Here is a 20,109-nt window from a genome sequence, read left to right as displayed (position 1 = left end):
CTCAGGCATGCAAAAATACTATCAGTCATGAGATAAGCAAAGTCTTTCCCCTGCGTGGACACGGACACGGTCACGACAGATAATGGACGCGATCTGGTTCTGTTTGTCCCTTCCTGCTTGCCGTACTACGTCACTCGCATAAGGGGAAGCTTCGCCCCGGGTCGCATCTTCAAGGCCGGCCACTTATTTGACAGAAGGCCGTGCGGGCAGCGACGGCGGCTGGATTCCACGCAGCGTGACACTCCGGGAGTCTCATCTCCGCGACCCGCGTGTGACTTTTAACTGCAATTTGACTTATTTAACCATTTCATCAAAAGAGGGGAACCCTTTTCCGCGGGGCGTTACCCTAGCAAAACATAATCGAGGCAAATTTGTCCCTTGTGCGGCCCGCTCCAGCCCCGCTAGCCGTGTCTTAGCAGCAAATCCTTGCAGAAATGGCGAACGTGGTGTTGGAGTTTAAGGCGTCCGCCGGCGACTCCGACCCACAGACTCGCCCGGTCCTGGTCGTCGGGCAGCACGCCAACCTGCAGCAGCTCAACTGGAGCCAGATAAAGGGAAAACTGCAGCCGGTCGTCAGCAAGGAGGTAAGGAATCGCTACGGCTAATGCTAGCGCCGAGCTAACGGCTGCCGGGACGTCCAAAGACGGCGCTCGTCAACGCGGCGGGACGATGTTAGGTTTCAAGAGAAACATCCAGAAGTATCTGTTTACTCTGGCTGCTGCCGAACTCTCTGGAAAAACACCTGGAAACGGAGGCCTGACGCAGCGGATCAGGAAACCAAGGTCCTACTAGGACCGCGGGACTCACGAGTACTCTCACAGGAGGAACGAGTACTCTCACAGGAGGAACGGGTACTCTGTCTCACAGTGCTCACCAGTACTCTCACAGTACTCACTAGTACCTTCTCAGTACTCACTAGTACCCTCACAGTACTCTCACTACGTTCATGAGTACTCTCACCAGTACTCACAGTATTCATAAGTACTCTCACAGGGCCCACTAGTACTCTGGCAGTACTCGCTAGTACTCTGGCAGTACTCGCTAGTACTCTGGCAGTACTCGCTAGTACTCTCACAGGACTCACTTGTTTTCCGGCAGTACTCAGTAGTACTCTGGCAATACTCACAATAGTACTCTGGCAGTACTCACTAGTTTCCCGGCGGTACTCACTAGTACTGTGGCAGTACTCACTAGTACTCTCACAGGACCTGTTAGTACTGTGGCAGTACTCACTAGTACTGTGGCAGGACTCACTGGTACTGTGGTAGTACTCACTAGTACCCTCACAGTACTCTCAATACGTTCATGAGTACTCTCACCAGTACTCACAGTATTCATAAGTACTCTCACAGGGCCCACTAGTACTCTGGCAGTACTCGCTAGTACTCTGGCAGTACTCGCTAGTACTCTCACAGGACTCACTAGCACTCCAGCAGGACTCACTTGTTTTCTGGCAGTACTCAGTAGTACTCTGGCAATACTCACAATAGTACTGTGGCAGTACTCACTAGTACTGTGGCAGTACTCACTAGTACTGTGGCAGTGCTCACTAGTACCCTCACAGCCCTCACTAGTACTGTGTCAGCTCTCCTGTCAGACTGGCAGTGGTGGTCCTGCAGTGTATCTACGGGCGTGTTATTGTGGTTAAACGAGAGTCCTCCTCTGGGCCTCCTGGACGTCCAATCGGAGCGGCTCTTCTTTTGCTCCACGGTGAAGAAACGTTAGGAGGAAAAAGTAGATCCAAGAGTGTCAGACAGCTGATCTGGAAACACCAACCATCTGATTGGACGGGAAGGAAACGGTAAACGCTCGCGACTCCGCGCGGAAAGAGTCGACGAAACGTGTCGGGTCGTTTGTGTTTTCCCGGTTTCCCGTGACCTTGGACTGTCCTCGTGGCGTCGGTGTGTTCCAGGTGTGGCAGGCGGCTGTGGGAAATCTGAACCCCAACCCCACGGACAGCTGCCCTCTGTACCTCAACCACGCCACGGTGGCCGCCATCCCTTCGCGGGTCAGCCGCCACAACAGCCCGTCCTGCGCCCACTTCCTGTCCCGGCTGGTGCGCTCCTGCCTGCCCGGAGGGAACGAGCGCTGCATCGTGGTCGGTGTCCTCGCCGTCGGAGGTGAAGGTGTGTGATGCGGCGGGAGCGCCGGGCGTAACGACGGTCTGTCCTCCCTCCCTCCCGCCCAGATGGTGTGCGAGCGCTCGGACGTGTTCGCGTCGTGCTGCGCCATCGCCAGGGCCTTCCCCGTCTTCTCCCGCCGCTCCGCGTCCTCGCGCAGGACCGACAAGAAGCACGTCGCCGTGGAGTTTGTGATCGTCGGCCAGGACGGCGGCCCTCTGGACGCCAAGGAACTGGAGGTGAGGAACTTCTCCGCGGGTCGGCTCCGTCTCTCTGGCGTGGCACGCTGACGCCGGCCTTCTCCTCAGTGTCTGCTGAACGCCGCCGACGCCGTGCGGCTGGCGGCGCGCATCGTGGACACGCCGTGCAACGAGATGAACACCGATCATTTCTTGGACGTGAGTCAAAGTATTTCCGTCGTTGGTCCTGTTGGTTTCCGCTCATTCGATGCCCACCGAGTGTGTTTCTCCTCCGATCGCAGGAAATCAAGGCAGTGGGAACCGATCTTGGAATAACTCCAGCGATCATCCGCGGAGAGGAACTGAAACAAAGAGGTTTTGGAGGTAATGGGTTTCTGGATGAACGAATAACTAGTGCACGTTGTCGCGGCGCCGCTTCTCCGGTTTGCGCCGTCGGACGACGCCGCAGCAAGTTTCCCAGATCTGCAGGTTACTCACTTATGCTGCTGAATCGTCTCCTGGTTGCCATAGAAACATGTGCCTTATGTGATGCATGTAGAAAATCTTCAATGCCCAGCTCCTGGTGTGTGCGCGTCACCTTGAGTAAGGTGTCAAAGCATGGCTTGATGTCCACAGGTATTTACGGCGTGGGCAAGGCAGCGGAGCATCCTCCTGCTCTAGCCGTGCTGAGCCACAGGCCTGAGGGGGCCACCCAGACCATCGCCTGGGTGGGAAAGGGCATCGTGTACGACACCGGAGGACTGAGCATCAAGGGGAAGGTACGCCTGAGTCGAAGGGTTCCGCGCCGGAGGAAGGACCGTTTGAATCGCCCTCGGTGGTCAGCGCTCAAACCAACTGTCAATCCCGCGCAGCGAAATTCCCTCCACGCCGTTACCGCACCTTAACGGATGTCCGGAAAACGCGGGCGTTTCCCTCCGGCTGCTGTTCACGCGCCGTATTCAAAGACACCGGGTAACCTTTGTCTCGTCTGTCTTTTCCCTCCCAGACGACGATGCCGGGCATGAAGAGAGACTGCGGCGGCGCCGCAGCCATCCTGGGAGCTTTCAGAGCCACCGTCAAACAGGTTGGTCCCACCGTAGCCTCCAGCGTCGGGTCACAAAAAAAAAAAAAAAAAAAAAAAATGGCACTGGTGTCTGGTTTCTCTTCCCTTCAGGGCTTTAAGGATAATCTCCACGCCGTGTTCTGCCTGGCAGAGAACGCCGTGGGACCCGGCGCCACGCGGCCCGATGACATCCACACCCTCTACTCCGGAAAGTCAGTCTCTTTGCACCTCTGGCGCGCAAGATGTGCCCGATGTCGAGTCGGTGAACGTGGAACTCATGAGTTCTTTGGTTCCGAAGGACAGTGGAGATCAACAACACGGACGCAGAGGGGCGGCTGGTTCTGGCCGACGGGGTGGTGTACGCCTGCAAGGACCTGTCGGCCGACATCATCCTGGACATGGCCACGCTGACGGGGGCGCAGGTGGGACCTTCATTAATGACGGGAGCGTGCGGCGGTCCCGGTGTCTGAGAAGAAGACGTGAACCACAGCTGGTCCTCGGAGCTCCCGTTCACGATCGCATCCTCGCGTTTACATTGATGTCAAACAAAGTGATCTTCTGAACGGGAACGTGTTCCTCCCTTCTTGTTCGGCTTCTGCTACTTCTTTCTCCCTGCAGAAAGGCAGTCAGACAGAAATGTTTAGTGCATTTTATCTGGTCGTTTCCCGTCAAAGTTGGAACGTTACGCTCGATCGGAAGCGCCTCGTGTCGGTTCCCGCGGTAGCTAAAGGGCTTTGTGGGCCGGCTGTCCAGGGGATCTCCACAGGGAAGTACCACGCCGCCGTCATGACCAACAGCGAGCAGTGGGAGGCGGCCTGTGTGCGCGCCGGACGCAGCAGCGGAGATCTCACCCACCCTCTGGTCTACTGCCCTGAGCTGCACTTCAGCGAGTTCACCTCTGCCATGGCTGACATGAAGAATTCCGTGGCCGTAAGTGAGAGTGAAAACAAAAGGGCTTCTAATCCAAACGGGGGCAGAAATAGGTGTCAAGAGTCTGTGTTGCACGTCTTGTGCGTCGCTTTGGATAAAAGCGTCCGCCAAATGACTAGTATAATGTCGGAGGCTTCGGGCGCCTTGTCCGTCCGCAGCTTCCATGCCCGAAAACCCAGCGAACCCACGCTTTGGTTTTCATCTCACGTCCTTCCCTTTCCTCAGGACCGAGAGAACGCGCAGAGCTCGTGCGCCGGACTCTTTATCGGCTCCCACCTGGGCTTCGACTGGCAGGGCGTCTGGGTCCACGTGGACATCGCCTCTCCCGTGCACGCGGTGAGTGTCGGCCTCGGGGCGACCGCCGACAGGGTCGCTTACCGTTCCGATGCCTGAGGAGCTCTTCTTCCCGGGCGTGCAGGGGGAGCGTGCCACGGGATTCGGCGTGGCTCTGCTGCTGGCGCTGTTCGGCCAGGCGTCGGACGACTCCCTGCTGAACCAGGTTTCTCCTCTGGCGGCGGCCGGCGCCGTGGCCGAGGTGCCGATGGAGCGCGACTGCAAAAGGAGAAGACTGGTGTAGGATCGTACCACTGTCACTGCGCCGCCGCCGCCGCCGCCGCCGCCACACACACACCCGAAGCCGTCCGGTCGGGCCAAACCTTTTAATCTGTGATTCAGACCTCCATGTTTGACTGCGTTTGTCTCCGGTGGGGAAAAACAAGGGTTGATAAGACATTTATGAATTGAGAGATAAATCCGATGCACGCAGACGCTGGTTCTTCATCACCTGGCACTTGGAAAGCTTCGCTATCTTAAATCAGAAAACGTGTTCATCTAGTGATGAAGAGCCTCACCATCGGACAATTTTGATTTTTGTTTTAATTGTAGTCTTTAAGAAAATCTGGGATTCTGCCATGGATGTAGTTTTTAGATGTTAAAATTGGATCATTCAAGCTAGATTGTTTTGTTGAGCACCCGTGTTTGTCCCGTGCACGCTGGCCCGTGAGCGTTCGCGCCGGGACGCCGACGGATTCTCTGCGGCGTCGGATGTTAGAAACAAATACATGTGCGATACGTCGAGTGAAAACCCACGCGTTCGTTTCAGCTTCACTCTTTGTGACAATCATGTCGTCCTTCAATAAAAGCCTGACTTCTGCCTGCGTCTGCAAGAAAATTATTCCAGTTACACAAAACATGATGCGCATTATTGACTCAAGGGAAAAGCAAATCGAGCCAAACTTCATTTTCAACCGTGGCTCTTTAATATCTTACATTTCCGTAAAGATGACGTGTCGACAGCAACATTTAGGCGAGGATTGAGCCACTGCAGGTGTTTCCCAGCATTGCTCATTTCCTTCTCTAATTTCCAGCAAGCTCTCATGTGACAGTGACTCGTGATTTCAAAACCGCAGACATTTGCAAAGTGGAAAAAGTTAAAAAGCATATATATATGTTATGTTGTAGCCCAGATGAATGCTGAGGGTTGAGCCAGGAACATGAACCCATGCTAGACTAAACATGTGAATTCACATCAGATCACAGGGAGGCCCGGGAGACGAGAGGAAAATGAAGATTTAGTCGTTCCAGGACAGAATTTAGGTGTGAATGAAGACGGAGGATATCAAGATCCTAGTCGGCGGTCTCGTCCATGAAGAGGGTTGAAGAAAGCTGAAGGAACACCTGCCAGCAGGTTGGAACAGGTGGAGAAACGTGTCAGGTGACGTGCAGTAAAAGCATCAGGCGGAATGAAAGAAAAGGTTGCAGGACTTTGCACTGAAAAGCTGCCAGGAGCAGCGCTTCCTACTGACCTTTGCACTTCTTCTCCTTGTGGCTTCTCCCTTCAGGGTCTCCACTGTGAATCCACCTTCTCCATCTAACTCTATTCTCTGGACCCTCCTCTCACAACATCCATCCAACTTCCTTTAGACCTCCAATGCCAGCATCCATCGACCAACATCTTCACCCTCCCTCCTCTGTCCATGATGCCACCATCTCAGTCTGGTTCCTCTGACCTTCTCTCCAAAACATCTGCTATGTGCTGTCTCTCTGATGGACTCATTCCTGATGCTGTCCATCCTGGTCCCTCCCAAAGAGAACCTTAGCATCTTCATCTCCAGATACAATAAAATATAAAGTGTCAAGGTCAAGGCTGTCCAGTGGTTTAAGGTCTTAAAAAGTACAGACATTTGAATATTCCCTTTCGGCTGAAGGAAGAGGAATTAAAAAGGAATGAAATACACTCCTGCACTTCCTCATTCCACCACCAAGTCTCCTTACCTACTGTCCTTCCAGATGACACACTAAGTACTCTTCTACCTGTCTCCCTGATAACTCTAGCTGTAGTTGTCCAATCATCTGGAAGCTCACCCTGACCACCCAGACCCTTTCTCAACTCCTCCCTGAAAACCATGCAACACTCCTCCCTTTTCAGCTTCCACCACTTTGTCCTCTGCTCTGCCTTTGTCCTCTTCATCTTCCTTGTCACCAGAGTCATCCTACAAACCAGCATCCTATGCTGTCTGGCTACACTCTCACCTACAACTACTCTGCAGTCACTGATCTCTTTCAGGTTACCTCGTCTACCTGCGTGCTCCTACCTCCGCTCTTATAAGTTACCCTATGTTCCTGTTTTTTCTGGAAAAAGGTGTTCACTACAGCCATTTCCATCCTTCTTGCAAAATCTACCACCATCTGTCCCTCTGCATTCCTATCCTGGATACCAGATCGACCCATCACTTCTTCATCCCCCCTATTGCCTTCACCAACATGTCCATTGAAGTCTGCACCAATGACCACTCTCTCATTTCTGGGAATATTCTGCATCACTTCATCCAACTCATTCCAGAACTTCTCCTTCTCTTCAGATTCACATCCCACCTGTGGTTCATAGCCACTAACAACATTGAGCATCACACCTTCAATTTCCAGTTTCAGACTCATAAGTCTATCTGACATTCTTTTCACCTCTAGGACGTTCCTAACAAACTCCTCCTTCAAGATAACTCCTACTCCATGTCTCTTCTTGTCAGTACCATAATAGTACAACTTAAAGCTGCTCCTCAGCTTCTAGCCTTGCTACCTTTCCAGCTGGTCTCCTGGACACACAGTATCTCCACCTTCCTTCTCTGCATCATGTCCACCAACTCTCTACCTTTTCCTGTCATAGTCCCAATATTCAGAGTCCCTCCTCTCAGTCCCAGACTCTTGTCTTTCTTTCTTCTCTCTCTGCTTCTGAACTCACCTTCCTCCTCTTCTTCTTCCAGCCACAGCAGCCCAGTGTCCAGGGCTCAGGGAGACGCTGGGCTGCCGAGCCAGCCTGAGGCTGCATCCTGACACCATTTGCCCTTTGACTTCCCTGCAAACGGTGTCTGATATGATCCCGATGGCAACCGAGGGTGCAGTTTGTGCGTCTCCTACCTCACATACCTCCCTCTCGTGCTGACAGATTCCTCAAGGTGACTCTTCATAACGCACCACTTTGGAAAACAATAAATCGATTATCTATTGAGTCCCCTTTTGTAAAAGTCAATTAAAGGTTCATTTCAATCTTTGGCTCAGGAGTTGAGCCAAAGGGGTGTAAACAGAAGGCGACAACCTCTCAGACACAAAACAAACACTGTCTCTTTACTTCCACTGAGAAAACAATCACGTTCGGTGACTCTTTAAATTTAGACGCGTGGAAAGAAATGAAAAGAAAACTTTACCTTCCCTCCTCGCAGAGCAGCTGACATGAAGCGTGTCCTCCTGCCCGCTCCCACGCCCACGGGGGAAGCAGCTCCGCGTGGATTCACCCTATCCTTCATGTTGACAGGCGAGGAACTGTGACACGACACGACACGACACGACACGACACGACACGCAGATCTGCACGGAGAAAACTCCACGAGGCCGTTCCTGCTAAAAAGCCCACAATTCCTTGCACCCTGAAAACAAGCACAGACACAAACCCCTACATGCGTGACATGCAATACAATGCATCGCAGTCTCGTGTGGCCAATAACATTTATTTCTCACGAAACGCACTTTTTTTTCAATAAATATTGTGATCGACCGCTTTCTTACACCTTCCGGCCTCGTTGAGGGCAAACTGTGTCCGTGTGTCGCAGCCTGTCAAACCAGCGTCAGGGCGAACTGCTCCCACCAGGTCACATGACCGTCGGCCCCTCAGCCTCGTCCCGCAGCAGTTTCCCGCAGCAGTTTCCCGCACAGCGATGGCCCGCTCGGTGTTCGTCGTCGTGCTGTCGGTCGTCCTTTCCGGTGCGTCCGCCGGGCTTTACTTCAACCGGGACCAGCCCTGCTACGTCCGCTCTCCCCGGAGCGGCAACCGCGGACTGAGGTGAGGCGGCGGAACCGGGGCGGCGGAACCGGGGCCGGCGGCGGATCCCGCTGCCCGACCCCCGCCGCCACCGGCCCCGGTGAGCAGAGGGCGGACGGGGTCGGGTCGCCGGCGGAGGGCGGTGGACCAACGGGGAATCCCGTCGGTTCAGGCCCGGCGTTGAAGCGGCGGCACTTCCTCGTTCCTCGGCCCACAGAGTGCCGGGCGCATGCACGTTCACCGTGCACGGGGCAGATGTTAGCAGCTGGACCAGATCCTGCCGGTCCTCCAGACCTGACCTGCAGGACCGGGAGGATCAAGTCCAGCTGCTACGACGAGAACATACAGCTACACACACACACACACACACACACACACACACACGATGTAAATCAGTGTAAATCTGCATGTGTTTCTGAGGAGTCTGGAATTATGATCCTTGTCAGAACCGCTCAGGGTTGACGATTGATTCACCACCTCCATATATTTCTCCTGTCTGGGTCTCGGCCTTCTGCTTTCCTGCGTTAGTGATAATAAATGGGGTCAAATGGAGGTGAAACCCGTCTCCGGGTCGACACGTTCTGAATGAAACCCCGAGGGTCAAACCTGGCGGCGTCCGTTCGCAGGACGGCGCCTCGTCCCCACGAGTACTTGAAGATTTCCGATCTCCCCGAGTCGTGGGACTGGAGGAACGTGGACGGCGTCAACTACGTCAGCGCCACCCGGAACCAGCACATCCCGCAGTACTGCGGCTCCTGCTGGGCTCACGGCAGCACCAGCGCCATGGCAGGTAGCCGCGACCTTTGACCCGCTCGCTCCGCACGCCGGCCGCCACCAAAGCCGTGCTTCTCGTCTAGATCGCATCAACATCCGCCGGAAAGCCGCCTGGCCGTCGGCCTACCTCTCCGTCCAGCACGTCATCGACTGCGGCGACGCGGGCAGCTGCCACGGCGGCGACCACGGCGGCGTGTGGGAGTACGCTCACACGCACGGCATCCCGGACGAGACCTGCAACAACTACCAGGCCAAAGATCAGGGTGAGCCGCCTCCGCCGTGGAGAAGCTCCTCGCCGGGCCGCCGCCGCTCACCTGACCCTCCGGTTTCCCCCGACAGATTGTTCCACCTTCAACCAGTGCGGCACGTGCACCACCTTCGGAGTGTGTAACATCGTCAAGAACTTCACCCTCTGGAAGGTGGGGGACTTCGGGCCGGTCAGCGGGAGGGAGAAGATGATGGCCGAGATCTTCGCCAAAGGACCCATCAGGTCGCCGTTTACGCCGTTTTTTTCTTTTCGAAGGCGTCGCCGTGTTTCAGAGGCGCCACAGATAAACAGCGGTCGGTGCCGAGCAAGAATTTGGGTCGGATGCGATGAAACATGGCCGCTCGCCGCCGTACGGCGACGAGGACGGTGTGAGCGGGCGCGGCGTGACGCGGCTCCCAAAACATGGCTTGGTCTTCGCTTGTGCTGGAATCACCTGCCAAACTCCCCGATTGGTCCTCGGAGGGACCGGCGACCCGCCGCTCGTCTTTTATTCTCCTTTCTGCTTCCAGCTGTGGGATTATGGCCACGGACGACCTGGACGCGTACGCCGGCGGCCTCTACTCCGAGTTCCACAGCAACCCTCACATCAACCACATCGTGTCGGTGGCGGGATGGGGCGTGGAGAACGGCACCGAGTACTGGATCGTACGCAACTCCTGGGGAGAGCCTTGGGTAAACCGCAAACCTACCGCCGCGGAGAAAAGCCCGCTCGGCTTCGGACGGTTTCCTCAGACCCTCGGCGGAGCTCGCGGCGCGTCGGGGCGCTCAAATATATTGGGACGCGCCAAAAATATCAGCTCACGTCCAGATTGAACATCGCCTCCCAAAGAGGAAGGGTCCGACGAAACCGTTTTGGGCTTTTTCTTTTTCCGGTCCTAAAACGTGACAACCATGAGACGGGGTTTGTTCCGGCTCTGCTCAGGGGGAAAAGGGGTGGCTGCGGATCGTGACCAGCGCCTACAAGGGAGGCAGCGGAAGCAACTACAACCTGGCGTTGGAGGAGGACTGCATGTACGGAGACGCCGTCCTTCCGCCCGGCTACCTGTAGAGGAGAAGCGCCTCCCGCGGCGCCGCCGCCCTCCAGCCTCCAGCCTCTCGCCTGAGAAGAGTTTCACTGTTAGTTTCTCCCAAAAAGAAGGGATGAAGTTGTGATTGTTGTGGGGGCATTTTTCTTACTTGCAAGCAGCGCTTTCATTTTGCTCTCGCCGTTTGAAATGCGTGTCGGACGCTCCGCCGGCGTGAGTCTGAGGCGACGCCGGCGAGTCACTGAAATGACCGGTGGGGATTTTTATGCTGTAGAAAAATCAGAATCACATCAGGAATCACGAAAAACAAACTATAGCTTTTGATTTCTATATTTTTATCGATTCAGCCAAAGCACGCGTTGTCATGCCTCTGGCGGTCCGACTCGGATGTTTGCGCGCCGTTTTAAATGTGCCTTAAATATGAACTTTGTATGAAAATTGAAGTCTGCATTTTCAAATTTGCACCTTTCCTTCGAGCTGCCAATAAACACGATTCAAACTCCGGCCGGTGGCTTTTCCGTCCGCGGGGCCGGGATGTTTCCGTCCGCGCTTTTCCCACGCGCGCTTGAATCTTCTCCAGCGGCGATGCTAACGGAGAAGGTTCCTCGGGCCTCCGCCGCCGATGCGAGCGTCCGCTTACGCCGCTCGCCGAGTGAAAGCCGTCGGATCGGCGAGTGACCTTCAGGGGTCGTGCGTGAGCGCGTCGTCGCCGCCGATCACCACGCGCGATGGGAGTTTTCACCGACGTCACGCCGATGCTGATTTCCACAGAACCTCAAAGTATCCGCTTCCTCCAAAAAACAATCATGGCTTTACAAACCGCAAGTTTTTTGAGACTCTGGATCAATTTCAACGCCGAACTAAGATCCACCTCCAGAACGGTGATCTGGGGTTTGTTGCAACCTGAATATTGCCTGAGACTTTTGAACGTCATCATGGGAGGCCCGGAGAGTCGGCAGACGGCGTTCTCCGTGGCGCCGCGTCCTTTGGGACGGATCCATCCCGTCCTGTTAGCGGCCGACCCTGGAGGTCCCGTCCGTCCTCCGAGGTCACACCAGATCACCGCCGACGGTCCCGTCGGCCATGATCACGCTTCTTGGATCAGAACCATTATTTAGCTCACAGACTTAAAACTGAGGCTCACTAAGATTCAATCCTCTGTTGGTGAAAGATGGGATTGTTTTTTTTTCAAAACTTGCTTTCCCAGAACATTTGCAACTCACTTAAAAGATGACTGGTGAACGAGCCTTCGGGCGATGAGAGTCCAGACGTCTTTCCTCCTGTCGGGAAAAAACATTTCCCGTCGACTTCCGGAAACATCGGTAAAGTATTTGTTTAAACCGACGATTTACTGGATGAGGTTTGCGAATGACATTCGAAGTCCGATGAAAGTGAATCTGAAACATCAACTACATGTTCAGGTTTTTATTTTAAAACAGCTTAAACTAACATAAAATATAGAAAGTTCAATTTACAAGTGAAAAAACATTTAGCTGCATCTCCAGAGGCTGCTTCTTCTTCTTCTTCTTCTTCTTCTTCGGCCTGCTGTCCCAAGAGTCCCGTCAGTCCCGTCGCCGCTTTGGAAAACTAAAACGAGTCACCTGGGCGACGCGAAGGTCCGTTTTAAACTTTGTGCTTCGACGTCCGGCAGAACCTTTGGTCGTCAGAGAGAAAGTCTTCCTGCTGCAGAGACGCCTTCAGCATCAGTTGATCATGATGAAGTTTGACTTGCAGTGAGCTGGAAACCATGGAGACACAGGGAAGGACAGCGTTTCCATCAGGACTGCATTCATATGGCTGTCCCCCGTGTGTGTGTGTGTGTGTGTGTGTGTGTATGCATACAATTCTGTCATTCATTGATCAAACCAAATGTGTGTATTAACATGTACACACACAATAAACTTTTCCAACATGCAAATTGTTTTTTAAGTCATTTGTTGTTTCGAAGGCCCTTTATAATGGCTTGTGATTGTATTTCACACACACACACACACACACACACGCACGCACGCACGCACGCACACACACACCTCTATGTCTAAGACAATAGATCACATCCCAATATGTTGCTGCTAAAAACACAAAAAGGTCCTGATTGTTTTGAGCAGAGCATGAATCGACTGAGGTGTCGTTTCCTCCCTATTTTCTATTTTTTTTTTAACGTATCGCTTTGCCCTCCAACAGAAAACGTACCGATGAACTCTGCGACCGGGTCGTGCTCCCCCTCGGTGCGGATCGTTCCGGCGATGCTGTCGTTCTCCAGGATGGGCAGGAAGAGCTGAACGAAGTCTGAGGTGTAAGGGGGCGCGATCACGTCCAGCACCTGGACACAAACCATCCACGTCAATCCTTTTCTTCTCCGCACGCGCGGAAGCCTCAAACGTGGCCGGGGAACGGTCGGGTCCGTGAGTACGAGGACACGATTCGGTCTCGGGCTTTGAGACGCAGCTATCAAGATGCGTCGGGAGCGCAGAGGTTCAGCTTCCGTAGGTTGAACGAGGTTCTCACGTCCATCCTCAGCAGGCGAGAGCGGTATTGTGATAGATTCCTCTTAAGAGTCACCGTGTCGGCGTTAAAGATCGCGGGTCGGTCGTACCTCCGTGACGAAATATCGAATGAGGGAAATGTCGGTGTTGAGTTTCTCCAGACATTTGCGGATGTAGCCGACGACAGGCAGCACGTAGCCGCGGCTGAGCAGGTGAACCATTCGGTCCAGCAGGGTCTTCTTCAGCTCCAACTAAAACACACGTTAAACACGCAGAAGCGGGGATCAGCGTGGAGGGAAATCAAAACAAGCAAATTCATGACATTCCAGTCATTTTATCAAAAGAGACTTACAATAAATGCAGTTCCATAACCGAAAATCCAAAGTACCAGTAGTGGTTGTTCAGAAGTCACCGCTCTGCCAGACGACCGTCTCAAAACCGTATACATGCATAATTCATGTTTCGTCACCTATTTTGAGAATGAACGTTTCTGCTTCTGTGTGGAAAGTTTCAAACACATAAATAGTATGTGTGTGTGTGTGTGTGTGTGTGCAGGAATCAGGAGCGCTGGAACGCCACCTCTCCCATGCTTGCGAGAGGCCCCTAAATGTGAGGCTCCACGGAGACGCTGGACACCAAATAAGCGCTTAAAGTTTAGCACTTCTTTCTCTGATTTTCTTTTAACTGTAAAGTCAGTTGCAGATTTTCAGCAACATTTCATCGAATCGCCAAATCAAAGCACAAGATATTTCCATTATGTCTGCAGAGATGAGAGTATCTGTGACACACCACCACAGTTACATGAGATTCTACGGATCTGCTTCACACACACACACACACACACACACACCTGCTCCATGACGTCGAGTTGGGAGTGCTCCGTTTCAAAGAGCTTGATGAGCAGCTGGAGGACCTGAGGATGGAGCAGCTGGTGGCAGGTGCAGATCTGTGAGGAGCACAAGGGTTGAGCGCCGCCTCCACTCTGAGCGCCAAAACTCACGCATGCGCCTCCGGTACCTCGTCCAGCAGCGCTAAGTGCACGGGCGTGTGATCCGTCTGCAGCTGAAAGTAGCGCGGCTCCGACACGGTCCAGTCCACCCATTTCAAGACCCCCATGGCCACGACCGGAAACCTGATACGTCCAAACAGGAATATTCCAGAAATCCTTCCCGAACCGCAGCAGAAAATACACAACTTGTAGAAAACGGCGACCGCGGGTGCGTTTCACGTCGGGGTAACCAGACCGGCCGTCGGCTGCGTCTCCATCCGAAGACGCGGTCACGTGCACGGACGGCCGCTCACCGGATGCACTGGTACAGCGTCCCCAGCTCAGCCACCAGCTCTGTGGCACCTTTGTTCTCGTTGCAGCAAAGGTTGTGCACCGTCTCTATGGCCTTGGAGGTCGACTTCAGCTCGTCTTTGTTGATGTTGACCCGTTTGTTCTGCCGTGAGACGGAAGAGATTTCAGTCGGCCATTTTTTGAATAGATTTAAAAGGAAAAGGATGACACTAGAAAAAAAAAAGCGTGCGTACCTTCTTCCAGGTCTCCACCACGCTGGCGGCGTAGGCCAGGATGTGGATGTATTTGTGTTTATGGTCCTGGTTGATCTTCGATCCGGGCCGAAACAGCGACTGCATGAACAGGTCCAGAAAAGCCGGCACCCGGATCTGCGGGGGGGGGGAAGACTTCTTATCGATCGCGGCCTCCGACGGGACACGCGGTTCATCTGGACGGCCTCTGGACTCACCAGCTCCACGGGAGGCGGGTCCATGCTGCTGAACATCTTGAACAGGACGGTGATGTCGGCCGGGTTCAGGGCTCCTTTGGACAGCATGGCGCCCAGCGCCTGGCAGGCCCGGGGGTAGGCCGCCGCCGTGCCCAGCGCCAGGGTTATCTGACTGGCGTCGTGACCTCTGGAATACAAAGCGGTCACTTGACACATCCACGCTAACGCATGGGTTCTCTACGCTAGCGGATACAAGTGTCATGATGGGAAACACGGCGTAAACACGTGAGGCCAAACGACACTCGTCTTTTCAGAATGCGATGCGTAAAAGTGTACGTTGGCACCTCTTGTGCGCAGACTTCTGGACCTCCTGGCCGATCCGGCGCACCGCCGATCCTCCCTGCTCCTCTTGAGCCAGAATGGACATCATGGCCTGGGCGAAGAGGTAGGTGTGCTCCCCGTGACACACCATCTTCTGCAGGCAGGAGATCCAGCAGGCGTGAGGCCAAACACCACCAAAAACATGCAAAGAATAAAAAGAACTACAAAACGTGGCGGGGCGACGAAGCTCCGTTTCTCTTTTTCAAAGTTACTTACTGGTGCCATTTGGTGACTGCTGTGAGGATTTGTTTTTTCATAATCCATGTGGATACATACATTTATTTATTTTTTCCAGCCACAAGAGCGACGAAGGTAAAAATGAACCTTACAGCAAATTCTGGCAGGTTCTTCTCCAGGTTCTCCTCCCCTCCGTCCAGCAACGTGGCCAGAGACGTCCTGAGAACCCGGGAGAAAACCTCCAGCTGCTGGCACGCTGTGGACACGCTGGTGATCTCGCCCTGGTAACCCGCGTCTGAAATGAGCTGCGCATACAGACACACACACACTTCACTGTTTATCCGGGCGACTCGTGGGGCAACCAGCCCGACCGGAGAGGCCCGGACTCCCCTTTCCCCTCCAGCCTGTCCAGATGGTCCATCCAGGGAGTCCTGGGTCTCCTCTGGATGCAGGAGAGCAGCAGCTCTACTCTGAGAGAGGCCGGGTGACCCGGCCGAGCCAATCCCGTCCGAGTAGAGCCGCTGCTCCTGCACATGTAGAGGAGCCAGGCATCTGGTCAGGGGGCCTCCTGGACTCCTTCCCGGTGAGGGGTTCTGGGACGAGGCCCCGGGGAAGACCGGCAGACGCCGGAGGGACCAGGCCTCGAGGCTGCCTCGGGATCCCCCCTGAGACCCGGACCAAGCGGGCGGTCGGAGGGGGGCCTGGGCCTCTTCGCTTCAGCCGCTGCCCCCGAGACCACGTCCCAGAGAAGAAGCGGCAAGACGGAAGGATGGATGGATGGATGGATGGATGGATATTTTTCAACTTGTCAGGATCCATCACTGCCGTTGTCCACCGATGGGTTCGGAGGTTACGACCCTTCTCCTCGCCAGAGTGTCCAGAACACTCAGAACCGAGTCCAGTGGCATCAGCTTAAGTGATCTAAGAACATCTAAAATCATAATAAAGGTGTCGGGTAAAAGAACACTACCTTCACGGTGAAGTTGAGCATGAGACAGTCCGGATGAGCCTCGGCCAGCTTGTAGAAAAGATCTCTCCAGGTGGTGTGTGCGATCATCTGCTCCAGCCAGGCCGGGGTCTAAAGCGTGGCAGGTCGAAGGCCAGCATGACACACAACGAGGCCGGACGTTTACAAACCCTCCCTCCCTCATCCGCGGCCGGGATATCAGTTTTACTCGCGCTCATTCAGAAGCCTCACCTCTCCTTCCACGGTGAAAATGGAATCCGCTTTCTGCGGGTCAAAGTGCTTTATCAGGAGACTTTTGAGGTGGTTCTCGACCCGCTCCTGGACCTGCGCGGGCTCCACACCTGAGACGCCAATCAAACACACACCGATGAACCACACGTGCTACAAGAAGCGCTCCTTCTTCTTTCAGTCACAAGCTGGCGTGGAGGCGGCGTCTCCTACCCATCTGGATGAGCCACTCTGCCAGCAGATTGACCGTCTGAGCTACGGCTGAGTAGTTTTCAGAGAGGAGCTGGATCACAAGTTCTGGAGAACCTCCTGCCAGGAAATAACTGGCACAAATACAGAGCGCATGTTAGTTTTAAGTATCGAAAACCTTTACATCATTAGTTTTCTGGGGCGAAACCTTCGTGCCCTTTCACATCAACACCGTCAGGTGAAAGGCGTCACACAATGTAATATCCTATCAGATTCTTCTACAGGACCGTCTCAGAAAATTAGACTATTGTGATAAAGTTCTTTATCTTCTGTAATGCAATTACAAAAATGTCATACATTCTGGATTCATTACAAATCAACTGAAATATTGCAAGCCTTTAATATTTTAATATTGCTGGTTATAAGAATAAGAATAAGAACAACTTTATTAATCCCGAAGGAAATTGCAGTGAAATTGCAGTTATGACTTATATCTTAAGAAAACTCAAAAATCTTATCTCAAAATATTAGAATATCATAAGAAAATAATTTTTGTTTTTTTAATTGCATTACAAAAGATAAAGAACTTTATTATAAGATTCTAATTTTCTGAGACAGTCCTGAATAGGAGCATCCTGTTTGCATCCACAGTAGAGCAAGTAAAAGTTCAGCCTTACAGTTTTTATTTCTTTTTTTTATTGATACCTCTCTACTTTTTGATACATTCTGCTCATAGTTTGACCTTTCAAAAATGTTTCAATTGCTTTCAAAAGTGGAGGTGGGCCAGGTTGGAGTGAAGACACTGACATGAAATGACCGACTTACAAAACATTGACCGAAGAACAAACAAACCTACAAATGGATGAGACAATAAGAGAGCAAAACGTTGTTATTCTTTCTGGTTTCCTTGGGCTTTTCCCTTCGAGGGTCTCCACAACCGACCCACCTCCTCCATCTAACCCGGTCCTCTGCAGCTCTTCTCTCACACCAACTAACTCCAAGTCCTCTTTCACTTGCTGCAGAAATCTCTTCCCGCCTTGCAGCTCCAACCTCAGCATCCTCCTACCAATATATCCACTTTCCCTCCTCTGCACATCTCAATGTTGTTGGCACATAAAATAATGATAATACTGAAATAATGAAGAATGCATTCACACGTTTTGAGGGTGTTGAAGATTGCAGGCTCCATGATGTAGTCCCTGCTGGAGAACTTCTGCAAGCAGTCCTCCTGGATTTTCCCGTTGCTTTCTCCTTCGACAAAACCATCCTCCTGGAACACAAACACCACGTAGCATCGATCGTGAGCAGGAAAGATAAACAAAACATAACCTAGAGACCATATAGCAGTAATGGGAAACATTCTGTCTGCACTAAGCTGTTGGCGTTTAGCACAGAGACGCCTATAATAACAACAAAAAGTGTAACGCAAAAGTCATCTTGTCTTGAGTTAGCATGCAGCCGTTTAGCTCTCGCCGTGCTGCCGGAGCCCCGGCGGCTCCGCGGGGGTGTGTGACCGAAGCTCATCCCGGGGAGCCAAACGGCAACAGGTCGAGTTCTCACCATGGTCCCGTCCGCTGTTGTATTCCTCGCCAATGCTGACGGGAAACCGAAGGACCCGGGCCGCCCGCGGCAGTCCGGCTCACACTTTCCAGAGTCGCGGCGACTGCAGACACCGAGCGGCGTTAGCTTGTTTGGAGCTAAGTAGCTAACAACATCCTCGGGAAAATGGCGACGCGGAAGCCACGCCCACAAAGGAGTCACGGGGTTCTTTTTTTTTTAATGGCAAAACTTTATTAAGCCGCGTCCCGTTGACACCGAGAGGAACATGGTTGTTTAGCTAAAACTAAAATGGGGAAGTTTCACACAGAAAAACTTCAACAAATGTTGGTTTAAAAAACAATTTCGTGTGGAAAGAATTAAAATAGATTTAAAAATACATTTTAAATTTAAAATACATTAAAAAAAAATCGAAAGCATAAAATGCTGTCAATATTCTGTGATCATTTGTCATATCAGCACGCATGCACACACACACACACACACACACACACACACACACACACACACACACACACACACACACACACACACACACACACACACACACACACACACACACACACACTGAATCGTGTTGGGGAAGTTCACTTTGTCACGCTAAATTCATGATAAACCGTGTTAAACCAGTTTTTGTTTCTCTTTTTGTATTGTAATACCCTTAAAATAACAATGCAGAGCAAGAAGAGGGCAGTCGCAAACTTCAAACTTTGTGAAATATTCTTCCACCGTTGTCCCATTTAGATCAAATGATATGTTTTGGAGATAAAGTTAGACTGAGATGGTTCGGCCATGAGCAGAGGAGGTCTGGTAAGTATAGTGTGTATATTAGGGTCCCCCTGGGTTTTGTCCCGGGGCCCCTCATCCTCATCATCGCCTCCTTGCCCTCTGCAATATCCTCCACAAATTCTACATTTCTGTGCACCGTTACGGTGACGACACTCAGCTGTAGCTCACCTAAAACCCTCATTCGCTCACCTGGTTCACTCTAAATTTCCTTAAATCAAACAGGCACAAAACCCGGGGTGAGTCTGGGTGTTATTCCATTCGATGCCAACTGCCCAGTCGCTTTTATTTTTGATTTTTATCACTTTTTTATGCCATTGGTTTTTTTTTTAAATGCGTACTTTGCATATATATCCGTATGGCGTCCTTGAGTGCCAAGTAAGGCACCTTAAATAAAATGAGGAGAGGATGACCTGAAGAGTTTTACAGATGAGGTAAGAGAGAAAATGAAAGATAGCTGGTGTGAGGAAAGGATGCAGAGAATAAGGTTAAATGGAAGAAGAACACGAAACAGAGACAACAGGATTATTCATTGATAAATGATAGACTTTTACATCGACTCCATGTCACACCCACAAATATAAAATACAGCAACACAGAAAAGCCGCAGGGAGCATTGAGTTTAAGACGCCGAAAAAACCTCAGTGGCGTCTGCAGGTGCAACGGATACATGCTAAAAGCACCTTCCTGACAGCATCAGCAGCTGCTTTGGCCGCTGAGGATGTGAAAACACGGGTTCCTGTTAGATTTGCATACGTTTCCCAGAACACCGTGCGGAAGCCCTGTTTGTTTATATTGGCGAGGGATCGCAGCTGTTCAAACCACACAAAGCAGAAATACCTCTCACGGAAATAGCTGTAAAAAATCATATCCTTTTTAGTTCGATTTCACGGTTACGGTTCGAAATGTATTCGTTCCATTTCAAAATTCCAGCGTATTC

The 20,109-nt window shown here is 52.4% G+C and overlaps 3 protein-coding genes and 1 long non-coding RNA gene across 5 annotated transcripts; 3 read left to right on the top strand and 1 right to left on the bottom strand.

The window, feature by feature from the left end:
* The first annotated feature begins 188 nt into the window (after positions 1 to 188).
* npepl1 (aminopeptidase like 1) lies at positions 189 to 5,445 on the top strand. 2 transcript variants are annotated; one of them, XM_086168889.1, is made up of 12 exons: positions 189 to 584; positions 1,913 to 2,098; positions 2,189 to 2,359; positions 2,429 to 2,518; positions 2,602 to 2,683; positions 2,936 to 3,078; positions 3,306 to 3,383; positions 3,474 to 3,574; positions 3,661 to 3,784; positions 4,116 to 4,292; positions 4,518 to 4,628; positions 4,711 to 5,445. In XM_086168889.1, exons 1-12 carry the CDS (start codon positions 435 to 437, stop codon positions 4,867 to 4,869), a joined length of 1,572 nt encoding a protein of 523 aa, XP_086025015.1. In that variant the 5' UTR covers positions 189 to 434; the 3' UTR covers positions 4,870 to 5,445. The 2 variants fall into 2 exon arrangements, with proteins under 2 accessions (XP_086025015.1, XP_086025016.1); XM_086168890.1 differs by lacking the exons at positions 4,518 to 4,628; positions 4,711 to 5,445 and having other exon boundaries at positions 192 to 584; positions 3,666 to 4,258.
* A 136-nt stretch (positions 5,446 to 5,581) lies between these two features.
* On the top strand, positions 5,582 to 6,436 carry LOC147221819 (uncharacterized). Its single transcript, XR_015107813.1, has 2 exons — positions 5,582 to 6,006; positions 6,134 to 6,436. It is a non-coding gene; the product is annotated as an uncharacterized LOC147221819 (long non-coding RNA).
* A 1,996-nt stretch (positions 6,437 to 8,432) lies between these two features.
* Positions 8,433 to 11,175, top strand: ctsz (cathepsin Z). Its single transcript, XM_086168882.1, has 6 exons — positions 8,433 to 8,625; positions 9,231 to 9,394; positions 9,462 to 9,641; positions 9,718 to 9,868; positions 10,156 to 10,318; positions 10,569 to 11,175. The coding sequence occupies exons 1-6, from the start codon at positions 8,501 to 8,503 to the stop codon at positions 10,692 to 10,694; spliced, it is 909 nt and encodes a 302-aa protein (XP_086025008.1). The 5' UTR covers positions 8,433 to 8,500; the 3' UTR covers positions 10,695 to 11,175.
* Positions 11,176 to 12,204: 1,029 nt separating this feature from the next.
* Positions 12,205 to 18,550, bottom strand: nelfcd (negative elongation factor complex member C/D). The gene is made up of 15 exons (XM_086168881.1): positions 18,387 to 18,550; positions 17,984 to 18,096; positions 16,851 to 16,960; positions 16,641 to 16,750; positions 16,413 to 16,520; positions 15,595 to 15,747; positions 15,229 to 15,359; positions 14,906 to 15,071; positions 14,691 to 14,825; positions 14,460 to 14,599; positions 14,175 to 14,289; positions 14,008 to 14,103; positions 13,268 to 13,408; positions 12,865 to 12,994; positions 12,205 to 12,409 (listed from the first exon to the last, which is right to left on the bottom strand). The coding sequence occupies exons 1-15, from the start codon at positions 18,387 to 18,389 to the stop codon at positions 12,375 to 12,377; spliced, it is 1,686 nt and encodes a 561-aa protein (XP_086025007.1). The 5' UTR covers positions 18,390 to 18,550; the 3' UTR covers positions 12,205 to 12,374.
* Positions 18,551 to 20,109: the final 1,559 nt, after the last annotated feature.

The sequence above is a fragment of the Fistularia commersonii genome, chromosome 21 (assembly GCF_037954325.1).
Source record: "Fistularia commersonii isolate RoL2024-O1a breed Wild chromosome 21, RoL_Fcom_v1.0, whole genome shotgun sequence".
Taxonomy (NCBI): domain Eukaryota; kingdom Metazoa; phylum Chordata; class Actinopteri; order Syngnathiformes; family Fistulariidae; genus Fistularia; species Fistularia commersonii.
Note: the sequence above shows the minus strand (reverse complement) of the source record. Positions and strands in the feature narration are given on the sequence as shown.

Excerpts from the sequence above, each read along its gene's own strand:
- npepl1 (XM_086168889.1), top strand. The coding sequence starts at position 435 with ATGGCGAACGTGGTGTTGGAGTTTAAGGCGTCCGCCGGCGACTCCGAC. Across the intron at positions 2,360-2,428 it reads TGGACGCCAAGGAACTGGAG|TGTCTGCTGAACGCCGCCGA; the intron begins GTGAGGAACTTC and ends CCTTCTCCTCAG. Across the intron at positions 3,575-3,660 it reads CACACCCTCTACTCCGGAAA|GACAGTGGAGATCAACAACA; the intron begins GTCAGTCTCTTT and ends TTGGTTCCGAAG.
- ctsz (XM_086168882.1), top strand. The coding sequence starts at position 8,501 with ATGGCCCGCTCGGTGTTCGTCGTCGTGCTGTCGGTCGTCCTTTCCGGT. Across the intron at positions 8,626-9,230 it reads AGCGGCAACCGCGGACTGAG|GACGGCGCCTCGTCCCCACG; the intron begins GTGAGGCGGCGG and ends GTCCGTTCGCAG. Across the intron at positions 9,642-9,717 it reads CTACCAGGCCAAAGATCAGG|ATTGTTCCACCTTCAACCAG; the intron begins GTGAGCCGCCTC and ends TTCCCCCGACAG.
- nelfcd (XM_086168881.1), bottom strand. Across the intron at positions 16,961-17,983 it reads ATCTTCAACACCCTCAAAAC|TTATTTCCTGGCAGGAGGTT; the intron begins GTGTGAATGCAT and ends TATTTGTGCCAG. Across the intron at positions 13,409-14,007 it reads AACTCGACGTCATGGAGCAG|TTGGAGCTGAAGAAGACCCT; the intron begins GTGTGTGTGTGT and ends CGTGTGTTTTAG.